This window comes from Pollicipes pollicipes, unplaced genomic scaffold (assembly GCF_011947565.3).
Source record: "Pollicipes pollicipes isolate AB1234 unplaced genomic scaffold, Ppol_2.1 Scaffold_4295;HRSCAF=5057_pilon_pilon_pilon, whole genome shotgun sequence".
NCBI lineage: Eukaryota > Metazoa > Arthropoda > Thecostraca > Pollicipedomorpha > Pollicipedidae > Pollicipes > Pollicipes pollicipes.
The window spans coordinates 4,794,259-4,820,897 of record NW_023596461.1 but is presented as its reverse complement, the minus strand read 5'-3'; the positions used below and the strand labels follow the sequence as shown (position 1 = coordinate 4,820,897).

At 49.7% G+C, this 26,639-nt stretch overlaps 4 protein-coding genes and 1 long non-coding RNA gene across 5 annotated transcripts; 3 read left to right on the top strand and 2 right to left on the bottom strand.

Annotated features, from left to right (window-relative positions):
* Window positions 1–635: 635 nt before the first annotated feature.
* Window positions 636–1,887, top strand: LOC119096563 (cuticle protein CP14.6-like). The gene is made up of 4 exons (XM_037219468.1): window positions 636–656; window positions 868–992; window positions 1,515–1,641; window positions 1,744–1,887. Exons 1-4 carry the CDS (start codon window positions 648–650, stop codon window positions 1,885–1,887), a joined length of 405 nt encoding a protein of 134 aa, XP_037075363.1. The 5' UTR covers window positions 636–647.
* Window positions 1,888–4,333: 2,446 nt separating this feature from the next.
* LOC119097101 (60S ribosomal protein L27) lies at window positions 4,334–9,722 on the bottom strand. The gene is made up of 4 exons (XM_037220148.1): window positions 9,698–9,722; window positions 6,517–6,739; window positions 5,837–5,979; window positions 4,334–4,423 (listed from the first exon to the last, which is right to left on the bottom strand). The coding sequence occupies exons 2-4, from the start codon at window positions 6,733–6,735 to the stop codon at window positions 4,375–4,377; spliced, it is 411 nt and encodes a 136-aa protein (XP_037076043.1). The 5' UTR covers window positions 6,736–6,739; window positions 9,698–9,722; the 3' UTR covers window positions 4,334–4,374.
* A 262-nt stretch (window positions 9,723–9,984) lies between these two features.
* LOC119097104 (uncharacterized) lies at window positions 9,985–12,744 on the top strand. Its single transcript, XR_005094128.1, has 3 exons — window positions 9,985–10,108; window positions 11,971–12,063; window positions 12,693–12,744. It is a non-coding gene; the product is annotated as an uncharacterized LOC119097104 (long non-coding RNA).
* Window positions 12,745–12,961: 217 nt separating this feature from the next.
* On the top strand, window positions 12,962–15,905 carry LOC119097103 (TATA-binding protein-associated factor 2N). The gene is made up of 4 exons (XM_037220150.1): window positions 12,962–13,358; window positions 14,063–14,112; window positions 14,566–14,631; window positions 15,138–15,905. The coding sequence occupies exons 1-4, from the start codon at window positions 13,105–13,107 to the stop codon at window positions 15,152–15,154; spliced, it is 387 nt and encodes a 128-aa protein (XP_037076045.1). The 5' UTR covers window positions 12,962–13,104; the 3' UTR covers window positions 15,155–15,905.
* A 4,382-nt stretch (window positions 15,906–20,287) lies between these two features.
* LOC119097098 (ribose-phosphate pyrophosphokinase 1) lies at window positions 20,288–22,334 on the bottom strand. Its single transcript, XM_037220142.1, has one exon. The coding sequence runs from the start codon at window positions 22,132–22,134 to the stop codon at window positions 21,178–21,180; it is 957 nt and encodes a 318-aa protein (XP_037076037.1). The 5' UTR covers window positions 22,135–22,334; the 3' UTR covers window positions 20,288–21,177.
* Window positions 22,335–26,639: the final 4,305 nt, after the last annotated feature.

The window sequence follows — 26,639 nt, the reverse complement described above, 5'->3', positions numbered from 1 at the left end:
ATTTGAATGTTTTCGGTCCGACTGATCTACACTACGTTGAAAATGACAAACGAATTTCTTGCAACGTTAATAAACGTTATCTAGCTTAAAATAAAGTAAATGAATGCATGCGAACTTATCTATGGCTTCCCGAAAACAACGAAGGATGTTGAAATACCCCTGCAAGCACAAAGAGTCTCAGAAAATGCATGGTTGCCCTTGCATATCACAAAGCTTTTATGCACACATGGAAACCAACATGCGGGGACCAGACTATCATGACGTGTCCATAAAACTAGATCAGTATCTGGTGGACGTTTGCAAGAATCAGGAGCAGCCAGATCACATATAGTCAGTCAAACTTGATGTACTACTAGAGATGCTAGTAAGGGCACCTTAGTGTCGCGCGGGGTCAGGTTGGCTGCCAAAGGGTGTTGAAAAGTGAGGGATGCATGCTCTCATCACCCCTGTAGTTAGGACCGTCATTGGTTGGTCCTCTAAGATGTGAAATATCGGGCAAACTCGCCCCACCGGCCCCACTCACCAGTCTCTGGTGACCTCGACGGCGTCCTTGTCTGCGATGACCTAGTAACAGCTGCCAGTATAAAAGACACAGCGACGGGCGGTAAAGATATCAGTCCACTTCTGACGAACTGCATCTACTCAGCATGAAGCTGGTGAGTACTGGCGTCGTTAAAACAATGACACGCGAGTAAAGTTTGAAAGTTTTCACACCATCCCACAAGACACGATTGAATTTGAATATCACAGTAAAAAAATGTAAAGTGGCCTTTATACACTTCTCACGGCACAGTGTTACCTATTCCCTGACAGAAATAAATTTCTTAAATAGTGCGAGGCATACATCTAACGTCCATTTCGTTTCAGTTCGTGTTCGCCGCCGTTCTGGCCGTGGCAGCCGCCGCTCCGTCTGATTCTGCTTACGAAGGGGACATCATCGAGATTCTCAGACAGAACATCGACCACAACGACGACCACTCTTACCAACAGTCGTAAGTCAATGAGGAAGACTTTGATGCTGCCCGTATCACACCGTCGTTATGACATCAAAATTAGTCCGATATATTCATGGTCAGATACCAACTCGGGAGTCACAAATGGCGGGCCAAAACAATGTTGAAAATGAAGTTGTCATCTTTGAAGACCATGCCATTAAGTTCATTTCTGATTAGAGCCATTCATGCATCGCACCGTTTGTCCTGTGCTCGTGTCTGAGGCCATTAAAATAAAGTGGTAAATACACGGAAGGCTAAATATCAGTTAAGCATACAAACATGAACACGGGTCACAATGGAATCACACTGGCTGCCGGCACATGTCCTTGCCGATTGTCTTTTAGACCCGCTCGTGTCGGTGTTCCGCATATGCTTGGTTTCACCAAACCAATATCGCCGCTATTCTTTACTTACCCCATTCAATTATCCACGTGACTCTCAAAAATGCTTACGCGGCTCACTGAATACGTACACATCGCTTATTACTTGCATCATTAAGCTGTTTCGTCATGATTGCAGTTTTGAAACTGAGAACGGCATCTCGGTGTCGGAGTTTGGCCAGACGGAGGATGACGACAGCTACAGTGTGAGCGGCCAGTTCAGCTACGTGGCCCCCGACGGCGTCACCTACACCGTGGTGTACTCGGCGGGCGAGGGCGGCTTCCAGCCGCAGGGCGACCACCTGCCCACCCCCGTGCCCACCGAGTACCCCACCCCTGAGGTGTCTGATGACGACGACGACGAGGAGACATATGAAGCTCCCGCTGAGGAGGAGGAGGAGGAGGATGAGGAAGATGAGGAGGAGGATGAGGAAGATGAGGAGGAGGTCCGTGCTTCCTACGAGCCTCAGTATGAGCGTGTGATTGTCGGCTACAGGCCTCGCTACAACTAGTAACATTTTTTGGACATCCTTAACTTACATCTCTACCTACCCATGTATATATATATATATATATATATATATATATATATATATATATATATATATAAATGTAGATAGGTACATATGTCTGAAACGATATCCACATGGATGTGTTCCCTGTTACAAGTTTCACCCCTATCTTTTGTACAATGTTGTCATTTGTGTGTCGTATCGTCGTCAATACCGTGTTTTTATAAAAGGGCGATTAGCTGTTCATCAGTGACTACGCCATTCATGTGTCTGTTATCAGTGACGAGGATGCTTGTGTAAGTTATGATGCAAAAATATAGCACCAGAATCAGAATGTGTTTTGAGGATGTTAAAACCCTTACAACGCCAAATTAGGACATTGCGCGTTATTGACCGCCAGATATTCGGTCATTAATAACAACTGTACAACAAACCTAGCCCACTTCCATTCACACGTACGCTTCGACGCCTTAAACTGTCAGTTTTTCAGTTCCTCCATTCATCTGCATGATTGCCACTCATCGCCAAAAGCACAGCTTCGGGATAAACCCAGTGCATAGTCCTTGCCATAACGGGCTATTATCTTTTGCGTATGCTCCGGGAGAGATTTCGGAGACTTGAGAGATTATAGAGTGCTTCTTGACACAATGACGCATGTGGTGTTTTGCTTTACATAGAACCACTTCAGTACGGCGCTGATCACCAGATACTCAGTAATGTTCCGAAGCTAGGTGCTTGTTTTTTCCACCCAAATGTGTCCGCCACAAACCTACACCGAGCGTGAGTCACCTACAAAGGGCATAACATGCTGTTGCAAGCGTGGAAACGAACTAGGACATTTATGCATCGACAAAGGTTTTAGTAATTGGCAATGAAGTGGGTGAAAAGACGTAATTTATGCTCGCTTTTCCTACATGATGGGTCCCATTTCTGTTCGCAAGCAACACCACTACCGACATTCCGTGATCGAGACATCTAAATACAGACAACACGATATTGACGGATGTTTTAGGAGCTGAAATTGACGACTTTTTATCATAAAATGGCTTAAATCAAACAAAAATCATCGACCCAGAACACACACCGGAAAGAGCGGTGTTGGCCGTAAACGGGGGCCTAACATTACTTTGCGTGGTTTGGCGACCACCTTATGCGACTTGCTGCGTCGCACAATACAGTTCCGTTCCGAGCGCTGGCAGCCAGGTCATTCGGACCCGCCAGTCAGAGCTGAGGCTGGCAGCTGCCGCTGTCGTCATCCCAGCGACGTCGCGCTGGAAGGCCCGCACCGAGCGACAGGCAGCTCACGTCCTGCCGCTACAGCCACTTTGAGAGGCGTCCCGCGAACCACTCCGGCCCCACTGTCACACATCGAGCTCCCTCAACAGCTGCTGTACGTGGAAGTAGATAAGTAGACTGTAGAAGGCTGCTGCAGAAGAACTGAGAACTATACAATGGTGGTGCAGCACTAGCCCGCCCTTCAACGTTGAACGCAACCTTGAAAGTTGACTTTGGAGTTTTCGTCATTACCTAGTACGTATGCGTGGCTTTCATCTGAAACCTTTCGTATGCCGGAAGCTCCGAAGCATCCTTGTCACTGCCGGACCTGGTGAAGTGACCTCCGGAGACCATGCTTCTTGCGGAGGAGCGAAATGGACCGCATTTTCGGTAAAAGCGGGCTGTGTTTGGGCTAGGAACACATTGAAGTGGAATCGATATTCGACGCCGAATTCGGATACGAATGCGTTGCTAGCCTAACGGACGTGGAATCTTATCGGTATAAAACCATGGATTCTTACATGGTTCTTACCGGAGAACGTTCGAATTTCATACATGGCATTCTAAACAAATATTTTACGATTTTTCCTCCTTTGTTTTTTGACATTTGCCACTCGGTCTACCTTAGTGTTTTGATTCGGACTAGGAATCCATTCCAATTGTTGCCACGCTGTTCCACGAGGTTTTCGCGTTTGCGATTCTTTCACCCGATGTAGCTAGTATGACAACTGTATGCACTTTACAGACGGCGTGGCCGCGGCCGCGCAGCAGGCAAACGGCCAAGTCCCAGTGTTACTGTGACGCCTCGTATCGGGCTCCGTTGTTACTTGTCTAAGCTGATGCGTCACTTTGGAAACTAGTAGCCTGCTGAGATGGGTTAGCTTCTCCTCGACGAATAAAATCAGCATTTGCCTGCGGCCCACGCCGGTTAAACTACCCACACGCGCATCGCCGGTTTTTACGACGCTGCGCTTTCTCGTGACACTACATTACCACGCTAACCAGTCCGCCAAACTCAGCACCGCAGCACCGCTAATGCCAGTCAGCTCCAACAGTTCACTGCACTCGTCCCCACTCATCTCCATGGTTACGACATGTGCGTGAATGCTACGTTCCTTTCAAGAGCAGTTTCGTGCCGCACGGTTGGAGTAGAGCATAGATAGTGGGTTGTTTTTTTTAAATTTATTTCATCAGCCGACATACACAGGGATCTTAGAATTTCAGCTTCTGGAAGAACCACCTGTTCTTGCCCGTCTTGTACCTGAAAACAAACAAGGTAATTAGCAAGGTGAGTAACATGCAAACAAACCTAATAAACTACCATGGTAGTTGACCCGCCCTCAAGCCAGCGTTGCAGTTTTGGGAGATAAGTGTCGGGAGATAAGCGGGGAAACATTGCTAGAACTACCCCCAGAATACGCTCCAAAACTTTCTCCCTGGACTCGGCCCAATTTCTTCCCAACGTTTGGAGGGTCTACAGCCCCCTCCCCCTCCCATTGAATAGGAAACTATATCGCTGCCTAGTCACAAACCGACGATAAATAGACGATCGAAATACAAGTTTAGGACTTGCAAAAGTATCCCTAACCATTTGGCGTAAAAATACTGATCCCAGAGCCCTCCCCAACCCCCGTCGTGCCGCACATATATGTAGGACAGGACCTGCTCCAGACGGAACGGGGCGATCATGCGCTCCATGCGCCGTCACATCCCTAACGTTCTCATCATTATGACTGTGGTGTCAGGGCGTCCCCACGTCCGCAACGTTTCGAGCTATGAGAAAACAGCGCACCGACATCTCTGAAGACCGCAATTCGGGTCAGCTCAGAACAAAGTTTTCACTGGATAGAGCGAACAATGCATAGGGCTAACAGCTCTAACTCGCCCTTGCGGGAACCACGACCACTGAACCCCATTCGCGTGTGGTGGGGGGGGGGGGGGGGGACAGAGGGAACATTTCTTCAGCTTTTCTGGTTGGTGCTTCAGAGCCGTTAATATAAGCCTGGAATACAACTTTCTTAACCAGTCTATTCACCTCCTCCATAGAAAATCAAGACCCATGTGCAGCTTCCCACGACTTAGGAAGGGGGAGGGGTGTTCTCGACGAATCTAATTCATCTTACGATACCGCTGCCAACTTGCAACAGACCACATATACAAATGTATGAAGCTAAAATATTTGAAGTGATGCCTCCAGATAATGCGCCATGACGCACATGATTAATATCCCGATGACAGGGGAATGCCAGGGAAGAGCGACGCGGACACCAACTGCGATTCGATCGGCCAGTCAGCGTTTAAGACCTCAGGAGATGGCTGAGAAACCATCCCCAGACGAGTCCCCATTGTTCAGAGGTCGTACAGCAAGCAGGCAATCACACTGCAGCGAACGAAAACAATTCGACCAGATGGGTGCTGCGCCGGCAACCTGCGATCCAGCGACACACCGCGTCGCGCAGAGGTAGCCCGCTTTTGGCAGCTCAGCGCTGAGCACGATCGTCACTCGGACCTTCCATAAGGAAGCATTGACTCATTAGCGCACCAAGGTGTTGAGGTGTGAAAGAACTTTAAAATGGTGATTGTCGAAGAGGTCGACCATCAAATGACAAGGCATCTGGAATTTGCCAGACAATTAGGTAAAACATGCACACATTGAATTCAAAGTCGTTCTTACCGCTCCTCCAGCATCTGCTTGATGTGCAGCTTGGCCTTCCTGCGCTTCACGGGGTTCTTGATGGTTTCCTTGTTCACACGATCCTTCTCGAAACCAATGTCCACCGTGTAGCGGGTCGGCATCATGTGGTTCAGGTTCACAACCTGAAAAATGTGATAATATCATGACGTGGGCAGCCCAGAACATCTTCTAACACTCAGTGTGAATCAGTGAGATGATATTGAAGCAATGGCTTTGTGCCCCAAACGAACATGTCTTGAATTACGCCATAACCAAAGGAAGTGGAATGATCAAAAGCAAGCACAAAACAGACCAATCCAGACAGGATGAGGCCTACAACTCAACACCTGTCATAACAGGGCAGGTAATGAGCACCTAGGTCATTGGCTGACATTGTTTGCACAATGGCCATGGAACTAGCCCACAGATGACACCAGGGAGCGTGTTTTTTTTTTTGCAACAGGTCACAAATGGCACACACTGTTCGTGAATACTACATACCCAAATCATGGGCAAAATAATGGAATCAGACATATTATCTAATGTCAGTAGTAACCACCTTACGCTCTGTTGAATATTCTCCACCATGAAGACATACAAACATACCTGACTACCAATCAACTTAGCAAACATTACATCAATGTTTGTATGACTGACATCATCTTATCATAAGCCCATACCCTGACGAAAGGCTTGATGCGAGTGCGCCTGGCAATCTTCTTTTTGCTCATGCCCTTCTTGACCTGCCGGGGGTAGCGGTCCACGCCAGCTACCAGACAGTGACCATAAGGACGGTCTGTGGTGCCTTCGTCGTTGCTCTTGATGATGATCCCCTTCCGTCCGGCAAAGCGACCTCCGAGGAGGATCACCACCTTCCCACTTTTCATAATCTTGCCCATGGCTCTGGAAGAGATGGCATTGTCACATCTCAAAATATTCCTCGTTTCTTTCAGCTACATCTGCTGGCGTAATCACAACACATTTGCGGACTGGTCGTCAGGCTGCTAGTTCAGACATATTCATGGTCCCATTTCTTTTTATTTGATATTGGACTGTGTGTGTGTGTGATTGGGGCTTTACAACGCACTCAGCTGCTGAGGCTATGTGGCGTCGCCTGCCTCTCACCCTGGCAGGAAGGGCGGGCACCGCGGGGAAGCGAACCCTGTACCTCTGGGTTCCCAGACGTGCAGTGGTTAACGCAGACGCATGAACCACTACACTAGGGGCACCCCGATATTGGACCGTAGTCAGGGTCAAATCGCACCAGCGCCTGTCGTCCAGCCGGGATGGGGCTACACACTGATGACAATGCCACTGTGAGTGGAATTGAAGCCAAGCTAGCAATGACGATGGAGGAATACATCCAGAGTGATCAGAAACATGCTGGTACCCATTTAAGCCCACAAAAACCCATCAGTTGCAGTTGGCAACTAAACCTTGATTTTGGCACACCTCAAAAACATTTCAGACTTCCAATAGCATTCAGACAGTATTCAATAAAACCAACTTTGGGGGAATATTACTTTAAAAAGGTATCTATTACTTTTTAATAACTTCTATATTGCATTCATAGCAAACTGTAACAATTCTGCTCAATTGTGGCTCCCAGCACCAGGCAATGGACTCTCTGGAGGCCAGGGTCAGTGGTCTGATCATCTCCACAGCATTTTCATCCAGCATCATGGCTAAAGAAAAAAACAACAATGCTTTAGTCCTTCTACTTTCTTGGGTCTAACTGAGTCTTCCTGAAAAACAAGTTTCTGGATACAATGCAGTAGTAATAGCCTACAAATATCACCATCATATCACTAAAGATATTCTTTCAAAAAAGGCATGTTATCAAAAGATCAATGAATCTCTCTCCATTCCCTGACCTTTGTACAATGAATAAGGCTATGCTACTGCCTCATCTACATGCAAAGTATTCCTTGCAGCTGCACATTACAACTTGCATAATAATGTTCTGCTTGCTTTGTACTATTATAAACAGTGACACTGGTGATCACTGGACAGCACTGTGTTGACTAGTGCCCAAAGCCATTTCTGATTGGTGCACCAGAGCATCACTGTGCCTTGCATTTGTTACAGCTGGGAGCAAAATGACCCCAGCAACTGACATGCCATTAAACACAACTACATAATAAATAAATGATGTTACCATGGTACTTCAAACTGGATGAGAGGTCAGCAGTATGGAAAACTTGATGTGCCTCTCATCAGACAATGTTAGAAACAATCAGCAGGGAGGTCAGCAGTATGGAAACCCTCATATGCCCCTCATCAGACTGTGTAAAAAACAATCGGCAGACTGATTGGCACAGCGACCCCCACCTCAGTGTGTTCAGCTGGGTACAAATGGTGAGACTCATGTTTGACATCAAAGTTGCACATAGAACATCACTCCAATCTAAAGAGGAGTATAAACAGCAGCCAATTGATTGCAGAAGTTGCATTGGTGACTGGTGACCAGATCACATGACAGATGAACAATAACAACAGTGGCAATCAGATGTCTCAGAATTGCAGGTTTTGATCATGCTTGAATCACAGAAAAGCTGGGCAATACCTTGCTTAATCACAGGCTTGCACCAATCCAGTACAAGTCAGCATGCCAAACAACCTTACAACCACATAACTGGAAAGGTAAATCAACACTCCATACATGCATAACTCATGGTCCTATCTTCATGCTACTTGGGTCACACCATGGAAAACCATAAGATGTAACAAGGCAGCACCAGTTAATATCACAGCTCCCATCCACATGTTTATAATTCAGCTAGTTCTCAAACAGGCACACATCACGTCTCAGACGGCCTGATGAAATGTCCACTCAACAAACTCTGGTCAGTAACCAGAGGTCACATTACAACTAATATGTTATTGCATGACTTAGGCTTGGGCCATCCTAGACCCCTCTTGGAAAGCAGACATGAACCATTGAAGACATTGCATCTTCTCTGTAAGGTAGATCAGGAGCCATAAGCATGAGACACACAACTGGCAAATGCTATCAGTATGAAGAGGGGCACCACTAGTATCAATGAAAGAGGCATCTGTTGATTATTTAAGTGCCAGGAGTCAGGACTCACAGCAAAATCAGGGCTCCAGCCTGGGCCCCCATATGGGAGTCTAACATGTAAATATCAATGTTCCAATCCTTTCAAGTAACTGGGTGATGGTAAACCAATACATACAAGTCAGCCTTCAAATGTTTGATCACTACATATTTACACTCCATTCTGGAGGATGCATGCACCTGGTGTGGAGTTAAGTCTGCAAAAAGTTCCATGCACCATGCACAAAAGTTCCACTGTACCATGCATTAAATTGGTAAGCAATTGCTGGTGAAAGTGGACCAGACACCTGCAAACTAAATAGGCTGTTTTTTACCTGTTTGCTTGATCAATATTTAATTCATGATTAAGCACCAAATAAGGCTCTATTAAAATGTCATAATTCCTTGAAAAACCAACCCTCATGCGGTGATATTAATGGAGGCTGCACACCGAGCTGGGGACACTAGAATTACGGGCATACTCAAGCATAAAATGTTGTTACTACTACACCAGACACACTCAAAGCAATGTGCATTTTAAGCCTTTCCGTAGCACACGTACACTCCCTTTTTGATGGCGTACAGGCGCAAGAAAAAGGCATCTATTCTCCCCAACTTCGGAACTAGTGCGCAATAAATGGATCAACAAAGCGAAACTCCAATATTCACGGACCAGAACCACCCACGGAATGAAATCGACTATCTTCCACAAAGAAACGAACAATCATGTCGCTATTTCATTTTTTAACAATACCAGCAAAACATAGATAACTAAACGGTGCCGGCAGTGACTCTACACTCACATCGGCTTGTGTTGACGCCGGAAAAGGAGCGCTGCCTCATCCCATAATATAATATCAGTTTTCATTTTTATTTGAAAGAATTAAATAGACTTCGTACATATTTTATTTCTAATCTGAACCGCGAAGGTCCGACATACACTTTAGACTGTATGACCCTTTCGTGTATTTGAAACAGGAAAGCATACGTTTTTTTTGTTTATGCGCCATATTATCAGCACCTATTTGATGCATTTGTGAGAACTGTGATTGTGCGGCGGTTACCGGCGCTGGATCAAGTGGTCGCTGGCTGGGTTGGGGCTCGTTAGGAGGTGGCGCGTATTTTTAGTTCAGCTTCCGTTGACTTCTTTAAAGGACTGGGAATTCGGGGACTGACAATTGTGCGTAAAGTGACCGAGAATCAATCACGGACGGGTAAGTGATCAATGAGTAGGTAGGTGTATCTTCTTGCTTGCCTGCAAACGCCCCCAGCGAAGTTATGGCATACGTATTTTGGCCATATATGTTAACATGTGAATCATGACTGAACTTCCCACTCCGTGTGTACCTGACATGAAACACAAAACACATCCTTGGGCTTATTTGTATTTTGGGTGTAATGATATTAAGGGGTGTAGGTATACATCGCTACCTAATGTTAGAAAAAATCGTACACCGTTTGTCATGTTTCAGGCAGAACATATCGTAAATAATCCCAAAACAGGTAGATTCATGCTCCTTCCTTCAAATTGTAATATTTACAACAGCGAGCTCCTGAGCACCGCACGCACCCCACGGCTGCTACTCCCCAGCGCTGTTTCTGTGTTGCTGTTGCGTAATTACAATATTTCTGCTTGTCAAGAACCATAAAAAATGTACCGGCCCAAGGTAACAATAAAAATGCAATGAAAAGCGTTGCTCATCGGGTCTAGGTACATTTATGAAATGGACAGGCCAGAATAGTCCAGAACATAGCCTTAACTAAACTAGCCTGGCCTAACCTAACCTAACCTAACCTAACCTAACCTAGTGTAACTGAATGTAGCCTAGCCTAGCCAAACAACATAACCTAACCTAACATAACATAATCTAACCTATCCTAACCTAACCTAACCTAACCCCCACCCTATCCCCTTCAACCCAGTGTCTCATTGGCATCCATGTTCCATGCCATATATATGTGCCATATGAAGAAGTTTTGTTTTGCCGCCATATTTTAATTTTGCTTTCATTCAGACACAGAAATGTCATATTTCCCCACCATGTTGACCAATCTACAAACAATATGAAAGACTCCTTGAGAAACACATTATATTGAATTCTTCTTACCTTGGCCTCATACAGTTCTATAGTTCTTGATGCGCAGTAATGTTGTCATCAGGCAGTAATGTTGCGATCACCTAGAAATGGCACCCGGACCGTGGTCGTGGTTGCTGCGTTTGCCCTCGGATGTTTGCATGTTCACTATTTGCTATCATAGTTACTTAAGTTTCAAGATAAGAGCTTAGACGACCTGTTTCAGATTAATTATGATATGTTCTGCCTTAAAAATGAGGATTGATGTACAATGCTCTTTCTTAACATGAGGTAGCAATGTCTACCCTGACCTATTAAGGTGCTAGTGCTGCACTTTTCTGCTCAGGTAATTATTAGTCCACATAAATTTGATCCAACTTGTGGGGTGCCCACACAGCATGAGGATTGATGTACAATGCTCTTTCTTAACATGAGGTAGCAATGTCTACCCTGTCCTATTAAGGTGCTAGTGCTGCACTTTTCTGCTCAGGTAATTATTAGTCCACATAAATTTGATCCAACTTGTGGGGTGCCCACACAGCATTGGGTTGTTGAATCTTATGTGTCAATCTAAGGCTAGGCTGGATTGAATGGAATATCTGAATAAGTTGTGTCAAATTGTCAAAGCATTTATGTTATGGACCACCACAACATCATACATCATCATATATTCTGGAAGTATTGGCATTCTGTGCATTGAAATTGATTTTCATGCATCAACCAACTCAGGAAATGCTACACTGGTTGGGTATGACAATGTAAAATGTACATTTTGCAGCCTGCTTTGGAAGTCCAACCCATTTGTAAAAATTGTCAACCAATATTTTAGGCTTTTAATGCTGTTTCTGTCTGGATTGGTTGCATCTAGTTGTCTGTTTTTTAAGCTACCTTGCATTTGGTTCATCATGACATCACATGTTGGTTATTTGAGATTCAGTCTTTATTCAAGCGTGTACACATGGGTGGTCTTGCTTACATATAAATATGTTTCTTCCCAACAGATTTGTCTCAATGGACATTGGGGATGACTTTGGATATGTGCCCCGTGGCAGGGGCGACTTCCGAGGCCGAGGCATGATGCGTGGGCGCGGCAGGTAGGGCTGCTGTTCAGTCTGTGACATTAACTAGCTGGGGTGTGTATTAGCGACAGTCTGACATATTGTGCATATATTCAAGTCGGGTGCTTGGAATAAATGAGCAAAGCTGATAGGGTCTTTTTCTGTATCTGTGTCACCTAGAGTGCTGCTAGGCTAAAGTAAAAACAAGCTTTCAGGATAGGTTAGCATCACCTTTGTGGCTCACAGCATGTGAAATGTTGACCCAGATTTGTGTTGATAGGCTGAAGAAGGCTATGTCATGCATTCTTAGGTGCTGTGTTTTTTGTGTCCATGTCTGCCAACATTGCCAGTTACCTAAATTCCCACTTTCCTGAATTTGTGGCTGTGCTATGCTTGTTTGCAACTGCTACCTGCATTAGTGTCATTGACCTTATTAGCCCTCTGTTGCAAATGGACCATAACCAAACCTGTCCTCTTCATATGAGCTCTGTCACCTAGATCCACAGTAGCAATCACTGTGACCCTAACATGTCCACATCATTGTTGAGGTCCTGTTGTACATGCACTGCTAGATATCAGCCCCGTCTGTGTGGGGCCATTAGCCGCCGGCAGTGCCTCCGCCCGGCTCTGTGGGCGGCCGTCTCACCCTGTCGCTCGGTTGGCAGGGGCGGCTACGAGCGCGGCGGGTTCCGCGGCGGCCCCGAGCTGGAGCGCGGCGGCTACCGCGGCCGTGGCGAGCGCGGTTTCCGCGGCTTCCGCGGTCGCGGCGGTCTGGACCGCGGGGGCCGCGGCGGTTTCGGGGACCCGGGCTGCTACCGCGGCGGCTACGCGCCGCGCGGCGGCTTCGAGCCGCGCGAGGGCTACGGCCCGCGCGGCCGCGGGGGCTACGACCCCCGCGGCGGGTACCCGAGCCGCGGCCGCGGCGGCGATGAGCCGCGCGGCGACTACGAGCCCAGGGGCGGCGCTGAGCCGCGCGGCGGCTACGAGTCACGCGGTGGCTACGAGCCGCGGCGTGGCTTCGGGCCCAGGGGCGGCGGTCCGCGGGGCCGCGGCGGCTACGAGCCCCGCGGTGGCTACATGCCGCGCGGACGCGGCGGCTTCGAGGGTCGTGGCCGTGGTCGCAGCAGCCACTACGAAGAGGAGCGCGCGCCCTACGCGGACGCACCGCCGGCCAAGCGCGGCCGCTTCGTGGGCGGCGGTGACTGGGGCGGCTACGGCGGAGAGCGTGGCGGCTATGATGAGCGCGGCTACGGTGGAGAGCGCGGCTACGGTGGAGAGCGCGGCTATGGCGGAGATCGCGGCTACGGAGGAGATCGCGGCCATGACGCGGGGTGAGTTACCCCGCAATGCAGAGTCCACTGTCATCTGGTGTGAATGTTGGTGGATTGTGAGTTGTCGTACGTTCGCGCAACAACACCTTTTTCTTTTGCTGTAGATCTGTATGTGACATGCGGTATGCAGTTGCTTGACGTTTGAGTTGGGCGCATCAGTGCCCATTTTGGAGCTTAAGCTATTGCGGTTATAAGCATTTGGTGTACTTCCGTTTGATTTATGGTCTCCTTTGTGTGCTTGGCGTAGCGTTGTTTGTTTTGACTAACGCCTTTTTTTCTTTTATTCTTTTGTAGTTATTCTACATACGATTCAGAACCAATGGAGCCTGGTTATGGCAAGCGGCCTTAGTGAGTGATCTACATTCCTCTTAATGCACCATGAAGATGTCAATTACCATCAAGCTAGAACCATGGAGCCATCGTGTGAATGCATTTCTCCAAATGATTGGCTTTGACATTTAACACTTAAAGTGGTGATAATGCATATAGCGTGTCCATGTTTGCCAAGCTGTTATTACCCGAGGTAACGTCCTGGCCCCGGTGGTGCCCTGTACCACACTATGTGATGGCAAATTGTTTGCCGCTGTTTCGTTTAGCCTGCTGCTGTTTTTCTATTGCCTCTTGTCGTCGCCTCGGTTGGTTGTCGTTTCGTCTGACGGTTTTGTCCCGGGCCATGTGTAAAGCCTCGACATGTCATGTTCCAGCGGTCGCGACGATTCTTACGGAGACGGCCAGCACTACGGCAATGGCTACGGTGAGTCATTCACTTCAGTGTGTGCTTGCAGAATATGAACCCGATGCAGTCGCGCGCAGCAACAGTCTCCCGCTAGGCCGGGCCTTCTGATCCCGTGTTCTCACCGCTATGTCACATGAACAAGGCTCAAGTCGGCCTTTGATAACACTTCATGGCTTTGCTCATTCGCCGGTGTGCGAAACGATGGGTTGTGCATCTGAACGCCGCGATGTAAGCACCTTCATGGTGCTGCGATGCGCGTTGTTGAAACTCAGTATGTTTGTGGGAAGCTTTGGATGGGCGGTTTGACATCCCCCGGTTTTTGGATGTGTTAGCGTAATTTCAGTTTTTCACTTACGTATGCAATGCGTTTCTCGCTGATTTCTGTGTCCGGGACTGTGGCGAATGCATTTCGGTATGGACGGCGCCCTTTACCGTAGCGATTTTAACACACGGCTCTGGCGGTACCACCAGACGACAGATCGTACGACGCCGGCTACGCAGGCAACGGCTATTCGAATGGCTACGGCTACGAGACAGGTATGTATCGCCCTCTACGCTGGCATCAATCCGGCTGCACGGAAATGGACGCGGAATCGTGGTGGTTGCCGCCACATCGCGGTCACGGTGTGGTCAGACTTTGAAAGGAGAGCTGGAAGGCATGCTATAGTGCAACGGGGCGCGAGAAAGAGAAAAAGAGAGAAAGAGAAAGCACGATGGCGCTCGGGTTGAGCCAGGCGCGGGCGCGCGTTAATGGGGCCCAAGTCCGCCGGCCATTAGGTGTGCTAACTCTGTCGATGCAACGTGATGAAAGAGGTGTGAGTGGTAACGTTTGAATTGCTGAGTGCGTAGTAAGTGCTAAATCCGCACATGCGGGATGTTGCTTGCTCACGGTTTTTGTGGGCGTTCGTATTTTGGGGCCGCACGTCGCCCGCGATAATGTCAGGTTTGATGACCAAATTTGCCGAGGTTACTACTGGAGAAGCGGGCCAGACTGCCGCCGAGAAAGTACCGTATCTGACGACGTGTGCCCTCGTCTGTTCTAGGTGGAGGTTGGCAATAGTTTGCGTGTCAGCTCGTGGTCAGAGCCGTAGTAGCGTGCACCCGAAGCCGGAGTGGCTGAGGACAGATGGTGGGGAGGGAGCGGCGGGGCCTTGGCGGCCTGGTGAGGGGTGTCTGGCGACAGGAGGAACGACGGATGTAGGAAGAATGAGAGACTGAAAGAGAGGGAAGGAGGACAGAGGATGGACGGAGCGTGGACGATAAAGCAGGGCACCGAACAATGATGGCCGGCCATGTGGACGCATTGGCGCTTAGAGAGCGTGCGGCAGCGTTTCCAGTTCCTTAAGACCGAGTAGTGTTTTACGCATGGAGTTCATTAGGGTATTACTTCACTTGCTTTCATCGCATCATTGTCGTGTGTTAATGTCTTTTGTCATTGATTTTGGAAGCGCTGGAGCGGACTGTTGAGCGTTCCTTCGCGCCGTGCTCTTGATGATGACAGAGCAGCCCTGGTGTAGCGCCTCGTGGTCGTAAGGGGCGGGCGGCAGTCGGTAACGTCTACCGATGCTGGGGACCGATCAGTGGCCGCGTGGCCGTATGGCGTCCTCACGCTGGCGCCGGCAGATCTGGGCGTGGACAGAGTGAAGAGATCTCTGTTGATAAGACAAATCGTGTTTTCACGCCGCCTTCGGAGGACGCGATCCCGCACATACCCCGGTGCGATTCTCCCAGCGGAGAAGTGCTGTACTTCAGATGCGTTCGGTCGCCGCAAGTCATACCTTCATTGTGTAATAAAGGTTTCGAAATCTGCGGCATTTGTATCGAGCGAGAGATGTGGCCAGACGCCCAGTAGCTTTGTGTGATGCGGAGGGTGGAAGAGTCGCCCGAAATGCTGTTCGGCCCTGTAGGAGCGAGACCGTTGGGCAGGCGCGGACCATGTCCACGAAGCCGGCGTCATTAAGGCGAGCAGCATGAGCATGAAGCGTGGCGGTTGTCGGTGGTTGTCTTAGCGTTTAAGAGCAAATGTCTCAACAGCCCGCGGCTGGCTGGAGCCTTGACCTTTTGTAACGCGGTGTGGAGACGGGCGAGTGCGGAGCAGCGGTCGGCCGCGGCCTCGTGACCCGTGAGTAGCCGCCGGACGCTCGAGATAGGCTCGCGGGCAGTGCGTGGCGGCGTGCTCCGCTCGCCGGGAGGGAAGTCGCTGTGAGCGGCGCGCGGCCGGCTGGAGAGTAGGCGGGGCCGGGCCAGACGGCACCGAGGCCGGCCTGCGAGCGTCTGTGCATTAGTGATGAGAGGTCAGGTCAGGTCAGACCTGCCGACCGCGATGGTCAGCGCCGGCGCCAGGCTAGCGCGCTGAGACCTCGTCAGGTAGGAGACGGTGCGGGCTGGGCTGAGGGTGAGTTGCCCCGCGCCAGACGCTGCCAAGCCCACGTCACCCGCTCTCGGTCGCCGTCACGTAACACTGGATGGCTCTCGTAAGCGTGACCGTGGGTGCAGCCGCGCCGGGCGGAGCGTCCTGAGGGGAATGGGAAAATGGGAGCGTTGCATCTCTGGTTCGGCTTGCTCGTGTGGTAAGACGTCAGTTGCAGGTTTGGACGGACGTTTCTCGGGTCCTGCCTTGTGGTTTTTTTTTTGTTATATATTTTATACTGGGACTACGCCCGCGTTCTGGCCGGTGTTTGTGTTTCCGCGCTCCGTGGGACATGTGCTCGCGCTCCCCTGCACGTCCTGTGATTTGTAACAATGGTGATAATCGTCTTCGCTTACTTGTGATTATGCTGTATATTTCTGACTGGTCGCCATGCTGTTTATCTCCTCGCTCGATCCGCGATCGCGCCATAACGTTCATTTTGTTTTTTGGCGACTCGACGGGACCATCGCCAGTTTTTCCCCATTGTTTCTGTCCCAGCCGCGCCACCGCGGCAAACCCAGCTTCGACAGCCTCCTGGCCACCCCTGGTTGACCCGCCGGTCTGTGGACCAGGCTGATGGCGGCTAGAGCGGCGCCAGCCTGACCTAGGAGGCCACTTCCGTCCACCGCGCGCCGCGCGCCGGAGCGGCGGTCGCTCCACTGCGCGCCACAGAGGTCGCTGAGCGGGTGAGTCAAACCCCTGCGCCGGGGAACGCCTCCCCACCGCCGTGTCGTAGCTCGTCGGACGCGTACCGTCCAGGTGTACGGTGTCGCACTGCACTGACGGGGAACGACCCGTGGGCGTCGCTCGTGCTCGGAATGCCTGAAGTGACGCACTCGTCGGCGCCCCGCTCGGCGCGCGCGCGGCGTGTCAGAGCGCTGACCGGACTCTCCCCCGACAGCCGAGTCCACTGAGTCCGTGCCGGCCCGCCGATGGGCTCCGGCTGCGCGCGGCTCTGCTCTGCGGCCGGCAGGAGCGCGTCGACCTCGGCCGACGGCCCAGCCCAGCGGCGCGGACGGCCGGCGGCCGACGCGGCACGTGACAGCCGCAAACCGGCCGTGTGGCCTGCCGTGCGATTGGCCGCAATCAGTCATGATTGGTCACAATAAACCGATGACGTCCGACGGAGTTTGCAGTAGGCGGTTGTGAGGACTGGTTGAACTTTCGTGTCGTGTTCATATCTAGCCAAGCCAGTAGCTGTAATGTCGTTAGGTTTATCACCATCGTCATCATCATCCCCATGTTTAAGTAACAAGACATGCAATGCAACCCTTGCAAGACAAAGGCATGAGTGGGACGTGTAGTGTTTACGGGAACGGAAGAATCACTGCGGTGTTTCGTATCTGCTCGGGAGCCTGAGGAGTGACGTCACGACCAGACCCGTCGTAGGGCTCTGGTGTCGCAACACCAGAGACGCTCATTGGGCTTGCAAGATGGCGCGTGCTATGTTTGGTTGGAGAAGCAAAAACACTGGTAAGCAGCGATGGTTGGCAGTTCTCTGGAGAACGAATAAACAGCATTTGCCTTATTCGACACTGCTTGGGATGCTTGCGGCTCTCACCACAATCATAACTCGAGCGGTCGCCCTAAACGGGGGGAAATGTGACTGCTATGATGCTACATGACAAGACTGAAGCTGTGTCCCCGCCCACACCGTGCCCGATATCGGACATGGGCCGCCCCACCTTCAGTTGCACGAGCACGCCTCAAGGAGAGAACCACCCATGATAGCGATGGGATTCCCCAGGGGCTGATGGCACCTGCACAGGGACACAGAGGCGTGCGCACTTAGCTCCCTCCGCGAGGAGGCTGAGTGGCTGAGTGGACTCACGGAGCAGCGTCCTCAATTTGCCAAAAAGCTGATTTTAAGCTTCTCCAATGGCGGCAAGGTAATTGGCTTTTCAAAGTCTGGTTAATTCCACCACAAGACAAGTCCCCCCCCAGTTCGGCTTGTCCCCCCCCCCCTTCCGAGATCATCTGTACCCCAGTCCGCGGGACAGTGGCGCACGTGCGAGAAGGCCCCGGCCGGGGTGTAGCTGTTATAGATGCCTACCGTATGTCGCATGTCTAATGTTCCTTGTGCTACTTTTATTTGGAGGGGGTCGGGAGGCTCAAGCCTCGCGTGACGTCACTGATCTACTGCGACACTGTCATCTCATATCTCTGGTCGAAAATCGCTTGACCTGAAATTCGTGGTGGCATGTGCGATTCTCTCCCCCTGAGTTTCCAGTCATGTTCGCCGCCACTAAATGTCCTAGAGCGCCACAAACAGCGCCAACCTTGGCGGCGAATAACGGCACCTTGCAGCGTGGGCGGTTGCTACCCGGGACACCCGCTGGGTCCGTTGGAGACGTGCCAGCCTGGCGTCCGGCGCCGGGGGCGCCACTTCCTCAGCGGCGGCGCAGGAGCTGACCGAGCCCAGCGGTCAGCCGGTACGACCGGCCGCTGCCGCTGGATGGGGGTGTAACTGGATGCTTCCTGTCGGCTCCCGGTCACCGGCCGCCAGCGCAGCCGGCGCGTTGGCTGCTAAGAGGCGGGGTACAGGATAGTTTGTCTTGAAGGGCACATGCGACGGCCATTGCTACTCACACCGCTGGTCCGATTACATTACGAAGCACCGCCGAAAAGAGGACTTATGGTTCGCAATACTGGCATCGCAGCAGGCGGAACGCCTCGTGCGGCCTGGGGGAGCGAGATTGGTTTAGTTGTTAGGCGAGGTCATGTGCTGTTTTAGTTGGCTGGCGTGGTCGTCGGGCACATGCTCCGGTGGAACACCTGAGCTAGTACAGCCAGTCGCGCTTGGAAGTCCGCGCAAACCAGCGTTACGCATCGGAGTGTCAGTCTTCAGGGTTCAGCCGGCAGAAGTTCACCCATGGTTCGTTCCCGCGCCAATTCACAAGTCTGCTCCATCGCGCCGCGGCCCCAATGGGCGGCTCAGGTCGCGCTACCACCAAACAACGGCGCAGTTACGGCTGGACGGTATTCACGTCGCAACGAATTTTCAGAACAGACCCAAACGCCGTGCGGCCGACATCGCGTCCTTCGCTGCTCGGTTGTCGAGATCGGCCACACACTTCAAAACGTTCAACACGCGGGTGGATTCATGGTACGTGCTTGAGTGCGCGTTGCCGGCAGCACACATCGGCGTAGTTTTTTGCCAGTGAAGTTCTCATCCTCTCCTCCGTCAGCCGGCACAGTCCCCTTGTGGCAGCGACCGTGTCTAGATCAGGCGAGTCCGATCCGGACACGTTTAAATTTGATTTTTGCTGAAATGGTCGCTCCATGTTTATCTATTGGCAATAAGGCACTGTATAATATATATATATATATATATATATATATATATATATATATATATATATATATATATATGTATGTATATATAGCATATCTATTCGCAATACACGGCACCGTCGAATCCATCTAGCGGCATCCAGCTTGAAATGGTTAAACGGTTCAAAAAGATCTTGCGCTGCATCCACCTGTGGTCGCACTGGTTTCCAGAGCTGTGACCATAACTGTGCCACACTTTTGTCACTTACCTGCAAAGGAGCTTGTCATACATAGTTGCCACTGAATCACGCTATTTCAAATGCTAAGGCCAGCGAAAGCGTGGCAACTTCGCGTTATGCAACAGGCACCAGCGGCTCGACCACGTCACCTGATCTCAAACGCGCAGCACGATCTCAGACGCGCAGCCTGATCCCAGACGCGCAGCCTGATCTCAGACACGCAGTCTAATCATCGCACTTTTCAGGCCTGGTCAGAACTTGAAACCCAATATATAGGTAATCAATATATTGACCGGTCAAGCACCATAATCATCCACATACACAACCAGGCACAACAAAAATTCTACAAAAAGGCCAGCCTTTCAACCAATCAGATAGCATGATCCTCAGGGCAACACAGAAATAAAGAAAGTTCTGAGTGACCACTGAACATATTTGATAACCTTCTTCAAAACTACACTGTTCCTATTATACTGCCACATGATAAACATGCCTGCAAAATAATATTGAATTCACTTGAGCAAAGCATACTTGCTTGTTCCTGTTACAAATGCATACCATAGTGTTGAGTATTACTGCTGACTTGCTGAGTCAGTCAGCAGAACCATGCACATCAACATGCATCAAGAGCCAACATATGAGATAACCTTTGCCATGGCTTTTTAACTAAATAGCTACCATAAGCCCACTGGCAGCCCAAACTCCACATCCTACATTTGGTGTCTTCAGGGTTTTGCTGATTATCAGACCAGATTATGTTTTCAAACTGCCACCATCCAGCAGGTGCTTCAGGGGTTTGGGTGATTACCAGACTGGGTGATTACCAGACTAAGTTATGTGTTCAAAATAACACAAATGACGCTATATAACCGCATTGGAATGATTTTATCATTTCTGCAGATGGCTCACATATTGCACAATGATGGCACAGGATGCTCTAGAATAATCATGTCAGTCAACTTGAACTGATCAATCCTAGTGCAATGTTTGCAAACAGGTTCAGAATAAATGAGTGTTTGTCATGCACTTTGTGCTTTGGACAAACACTAACAAAACAAACATTCTCTTTCTTACAGCAACATGCAGCCAAATGCCCCATAATCCTTGCCCATAGCCATCTAACTCTGTCTCCTCTCTCATGAGGTAATCAAGACAACTGGCCTAATATGGAACATTTGCAAAGAGGTAGGAGACTGACTCGCCATTGTGGGTTCTCCTCAGGGCCTCAGCAAATATCATTGCAACGTCAATGCACCTGATCTTGTCACACTGGATCATGTGCTCATCCTGGGGAATGGTGTTGGTGGCAACCACTGCCTCAAAGCATGCACCATTGATTCTGGATATGGCTGGACCTGAGAAAATACCATGTGTCAGGATAGCATAAACTTTAGTAGCACCTGCTTCCTTCAGTTTGTCTGCTGCCTTGACTACAGTTCCACAGGTGTCAGCCATGTCGTCCACCAGGATGGCAACCCTGTCAGTGACATTGCCAACAAGGACCATGTCAGACACTTCATTGGCCTTCTTCCTCTCCTTGTGAATGAGTGCAAAGTCCACCTTCAGGCTGTCTGCAATGGAGGTCACACGCTTGGCTCCCCCTGCATCTGGTGAAACAATGATGCTTGTCTTCCAGTCTGCGATATTTTCTTTGATCCACTTCAGCACTGCTGGCTCAGCATACAGATTGTCCACAGGCAGATCAAAAAAGCCTTGAATCTGAGAGGCATGCAGATCCATGGTGATGATATGATCCATGCCAGCAACAGTCAACATGTTTGCCACAAGCTTTGCTGACACTGGGGCTCTTGACTTATCTTTCTTGTCCTGCCTGGCATATGGAAAGCAGGGGATCACAGCTGTAACCCGGGCAGCAGATGCTATCTTGCATGCATTTATCATGATCAAAAGTTCCATCAGGTTGTCATTTATCTCTCCACAGCCACTTTGCACAATGTACACATCTTCACCACGGACAGACTCCCCGATTTCCACACAAGTCTCCAAATTGCTGAACTTCTTGGTGACCACCCGGCCAAGCTCTATGCCTAGGCGATCCACCACTTTAGCGGCGAAGTCAGGATGAGAGCTTCCCGAAAAGACCTTGATGTTCGGCATTATTCTATGTTGTTCCGAGTCCTCAATATTTGCAAAGCAGCTTTGACTCACGTATGAGCACCCAAATGCCAACCGTCACCGCAGTTATGCCGTAAACTGCAAAAACTAACGCTCGAAGCTGGCAATATCCCACACACAATGCCTCCCAGCTTTTATCGGTCCCGGACAGCCCAACCGCGGACCACGCACCATGCACACGGTCTCGCCAGGCACCAATAAAGCGAGGTCCAAAACGTGGCGCAGTGCCGCCCCAACGCTGTTGTAAACGAGAGGGACTAAACGATAGACAAAACTTATTGACAACCCCAAACTCTGAGCCCACGGGGATGATCAGCACAAAATGCTTACCAATCGACACGCCATAACCTACAACTAATTACAGCCGAAACGCAGTGACCTTGGATCGTGTTCAAAATATCCCTAACGTCAAAGATCAATAAAAGTGCCAAAATCACCGGGAGTAGTCTGCAGAACATCTAAACATATGGGTACATATGTTCCAAGCCGTTAGGGCTGAACGCACGAGACCTTTCCCAACTGATGACCTATGATCACAAACTCAACATCCCTGAAACGTGGTGACCTTGGGTAAGCTTAAAAAAACACCCAAAAACATCCGGAACCGAGAGCACTCATTTTGCAGAAGGCGGTGCGTATACATCCTCCAAAACGGAGGGTGGTTACGCATCGGGCTCATACACCCTCCAAAACAGAGGGTGGTTACGCAGCGGACTTATACACCGTCCAAAAATCTTTCAGGTGGTTGTACGTGTCAAGCATACGCGGATTGGCAGTCCTGTAGGGGAGAAGGTGCAAAATGCAGAACCCCGTGCGAAAAGTCGGTTTTATGCGTGATGGACATCAAACGGTCACGAAATCCACCAACTCACTCTGAACCATTTCTATTCTAATCACGAATTTTCGGCCGCCGGGCCCGCATTTCCAGTGGATGGAAGGATAGCGTGCTGGCCTCGCACGCGGTAAACTCGGGTTCGAATTTCGACGACGGCCGCTGTTAAGGGTGTGGCTTAATGGTCTATCGGCGTGGCCTGATGATGCCAGCTCGCTTCACTTCTAAGCGGAATGAATTCTAAAAAGGGCTTTTCATAGCGAGCACCACCGTAGTTTCTAATGCTAGGGGGAGGGAGTCGACGCCCTACAGAGATATTGAGGATCCCACATGGGCGTAGGAACAGGGGGGCCAGGGGGCCATACCCCCTTCCCACTTTTCAAGGTGGGGGGCAGCAATGTTAACCGGCCCCCACTTTTCAGATTAAGGTTGCATTTGACTTACTTTTGCTCTACAATAAACACACATGCCGAGTTACCGAGTTCACCAGCCATCTCCCTCAAGATGCGTTATCTTTTTCGTTTGCTCATTGGCCATCGCTTAGTGTTCAGCCACAATACCGGCGCCGCACGGCCTGGAGACTGCAACGCCGGGCGTCGAGGCTTTTACTGCTATGACTTGCGAGCTCGCATGTTCAAGACCATTTTCTTATCAGTAATCAGTTTTGACATGATCTTGAGTATTTTAAGACGAACATGGGTTAGCCACGTTGGTTCAACTTAAGAACCTCATTTCATCTCCCATTTACAGTCGGGAGAAATCAATATCTCTGAAAAACACAGAAAAACACGGAACTGGAGTCTATGTGACAACCATCAGACTACCTGCAGTGAGCAAGGATGTTGTTGCATCAATGAGGGTTACTGTGCTGATCCGGGGCTAACTGCGCGGGTCAGAAGGCCTCCTGTGTCACGGATGGGAACAACGTGATATTATATATATATTTTTAATAGCATCCGGATCGACCAGAAAATCCCGCCCCGTGCCACCAGAATGATAGCCTGAGGACACTTTGCGATGGGACGTAATGGCCCTTCAGCCCTTGACCGGAAACGGTAACGTACCCCTGGTGTTCTACTCAAGAGGCCCCTTGCCCGGAAGGAAATAATGGGTCCCATTATTGTTGAGTAAATGGGTGTCTCATTATTGTTGAATAGGATGGAACGAAACGAGTTTAAAAAACGAGCGAGGTCGTGCCATGTTTGCCTGAGAACGTTCATTTTTTTCAGAATGTATGTTTGAAACAAATTGCATCAAAAGGCTTGAACATGCCCGCTCGCAACCTCGAGAGCAAGGACAAGGATGGTCTGGGTTGCAGCTTCCGTAAAACCGATAAGTTTCGGCCACTGCAAGTGTCACCAGATGGCGGGCGCCGTGTTAATTTGTCATCTGGATAGATAAATAGCTGCAAAAAACACCAAAAATAGAGATTTTACTTTCACACTTCCAGTTCAACCAACAAATTCGAGCCCCACTTCGCGGTGCTTTAAGGGCCAATCCGTTCTTTTCATCGGTCTAAAATTGCACACGTGAAATATGCGTTCAGACCGCCTTCTAAATGTAAGTCCTGATGTCATGAAGAGTTCAAGGATACTTTTTCAGAAGCGTCATCATTTTCGTCCACACGTTGGCCACAACTTAATATTAGCTGCCAGGCCGACGCTGTGCAGCCTACGGAGACTGCGACGCCTGGGGTCGGGACTAGTGTTTCTAAGATTTTCGAGTGCGTATGCTCAAAATTACATCACATAACTTGTGTTACTAGTCGATTACGGTGTTTAAATATAATCATTTCAGAAGCGTCATCATTTTCGTCCACTGGTGGGCCACGGCTAAGTATTAGCTAATGGGCTAACGCTCCGCGGACTATGGAGACTGCAACGCCTGGTGTCGAGGTTTTTGTTGCTAAGGTTTGCGAGTGCGCATGTTAAAAACCACGTTGCATAAATTGTACCACTAATCGATTCTGACTGAATGGTGAGCATTTGCAGACAAAATGGTTTGGCCATGTTCAAATACATTGTTGATCACTCTACCTGCAATCAAATATTCATCTTAAAATTTGGATCAATCACATCGATCTACAATCTAACTTCACAATGTCCTCAATGTCGATAGAACCCAGATCACAATTTTGACACGGCTTCTAAATTCTATCGAATTAGAAAGCGTCAACTAACCATTGTAAATTAACAGCGCCGGTGATTGATACCTTTCAGTCGTTCAGCAACTGATTTCTGTAGTTTGCTGACCTCAAAATACAATCAGAATTGAGCTCACGGTAGCTCTTGGTTTCTGTTCTGGTCACAAGGTAAGAATAACAACAAAACGAAGAAAACCGTGTCACTTGTTAACCGTTGTTATGTCCCCTCAGTCATGCAGGAGGCGTCCGGGCCAGGACAGTGGCCACCGACGGCGAACAGGAGCAGCGCCCAGATAACGAACATATGACAGATGGGCATTATTATGGGGCTTGATTCTTAAAAGAGGACATCCAGTGTGATGGCTTTTGTCATTGTTTCTAGCAGTTTCAAGTCCAGAATTGTTTCCGCCTAAAGTGCTAAGGTAAGTCGTACCTCTTGAAAAGCAGCCAGCGAAATGAAGGCGCATGAAAAATCCGTCGCACTGCGAGCCATCGATCCGTTTTCAAAATTCTCGCCAGCCTATCTCCAGGCCGTATTTTAACATCTACACTGTGGAGGCAGATGCTTCCCCAGTGACCCAAAGTGCCTACCCACTCGTGGAATTTCGTCTCCCCAGGAAAGACAATGTTAAAATGAACGAATAATCTAGGGAAGCTGGATAGCCCTATTTGCCAAATGACAGATGAGTCGAGCAGGCAAGATTGTGCGACAGTGAGAAACAGCTCCAGATGCATATCTAGCATAGCAGCCATGACATTTGAGTAAAGAGCGGTAACAACCTACATCTCTACACCCCTCCCCCCGTTAACGGGCTCGCTTTCCAGAAAAAGTTCCTGAAGTACACCCTGAGCTTTACCCCCCCCCCCCCCACCACACTTTTTGAAACATTTCTACGCCTATGGGATCCCGTGAAGGTTGAACGTACATCTAAATGAGTGTGACACACTGAATAGCCGGTGGAAATGACGCATACGACGGCGGAGGCATGTGTAATTACGTTCGGGAATTGCGCATAAAAATTCATCGGCGCATATTGGACTGCTGCTCAAAGGCGAAGGCACCAAGGCCAATAGGGACGGAACCTGAGCGGCCATGGGCGCCGCAGGAGACCAACACAGTGACTCCCGTCAACAAGTATGGGGTCCACAGAGCAAGCGAAAAGAACTTACGTGGTGGGCCAATGTCGTGGACCCACGTGGTGGGCCCCTAAACGATCGGCAGTGCCTCGACAGGCTGACCTATAAAGCCCCGGTCATGGCACAGGACCCTCCGAGCAAAGGGGAATTATTTAAGACTATACATTAATACCCCTGTGCAGTCAAGAGTGCACGGGCAGGTTAAGAACACGAGTCTCGATAGGAGTGAAAAGTCAGCCGCAAATGAGACCAAAGGGAGAGAGCCCTTGATCAAAGTAAGGGGCCCCTGAGCATCGAACGGCTCCGTGCCTCACCTTATAAGAGCCCTGGCAAGGGCACAAGACCCTTCAAGCAAGTAGAAAGTACCTGAGAATC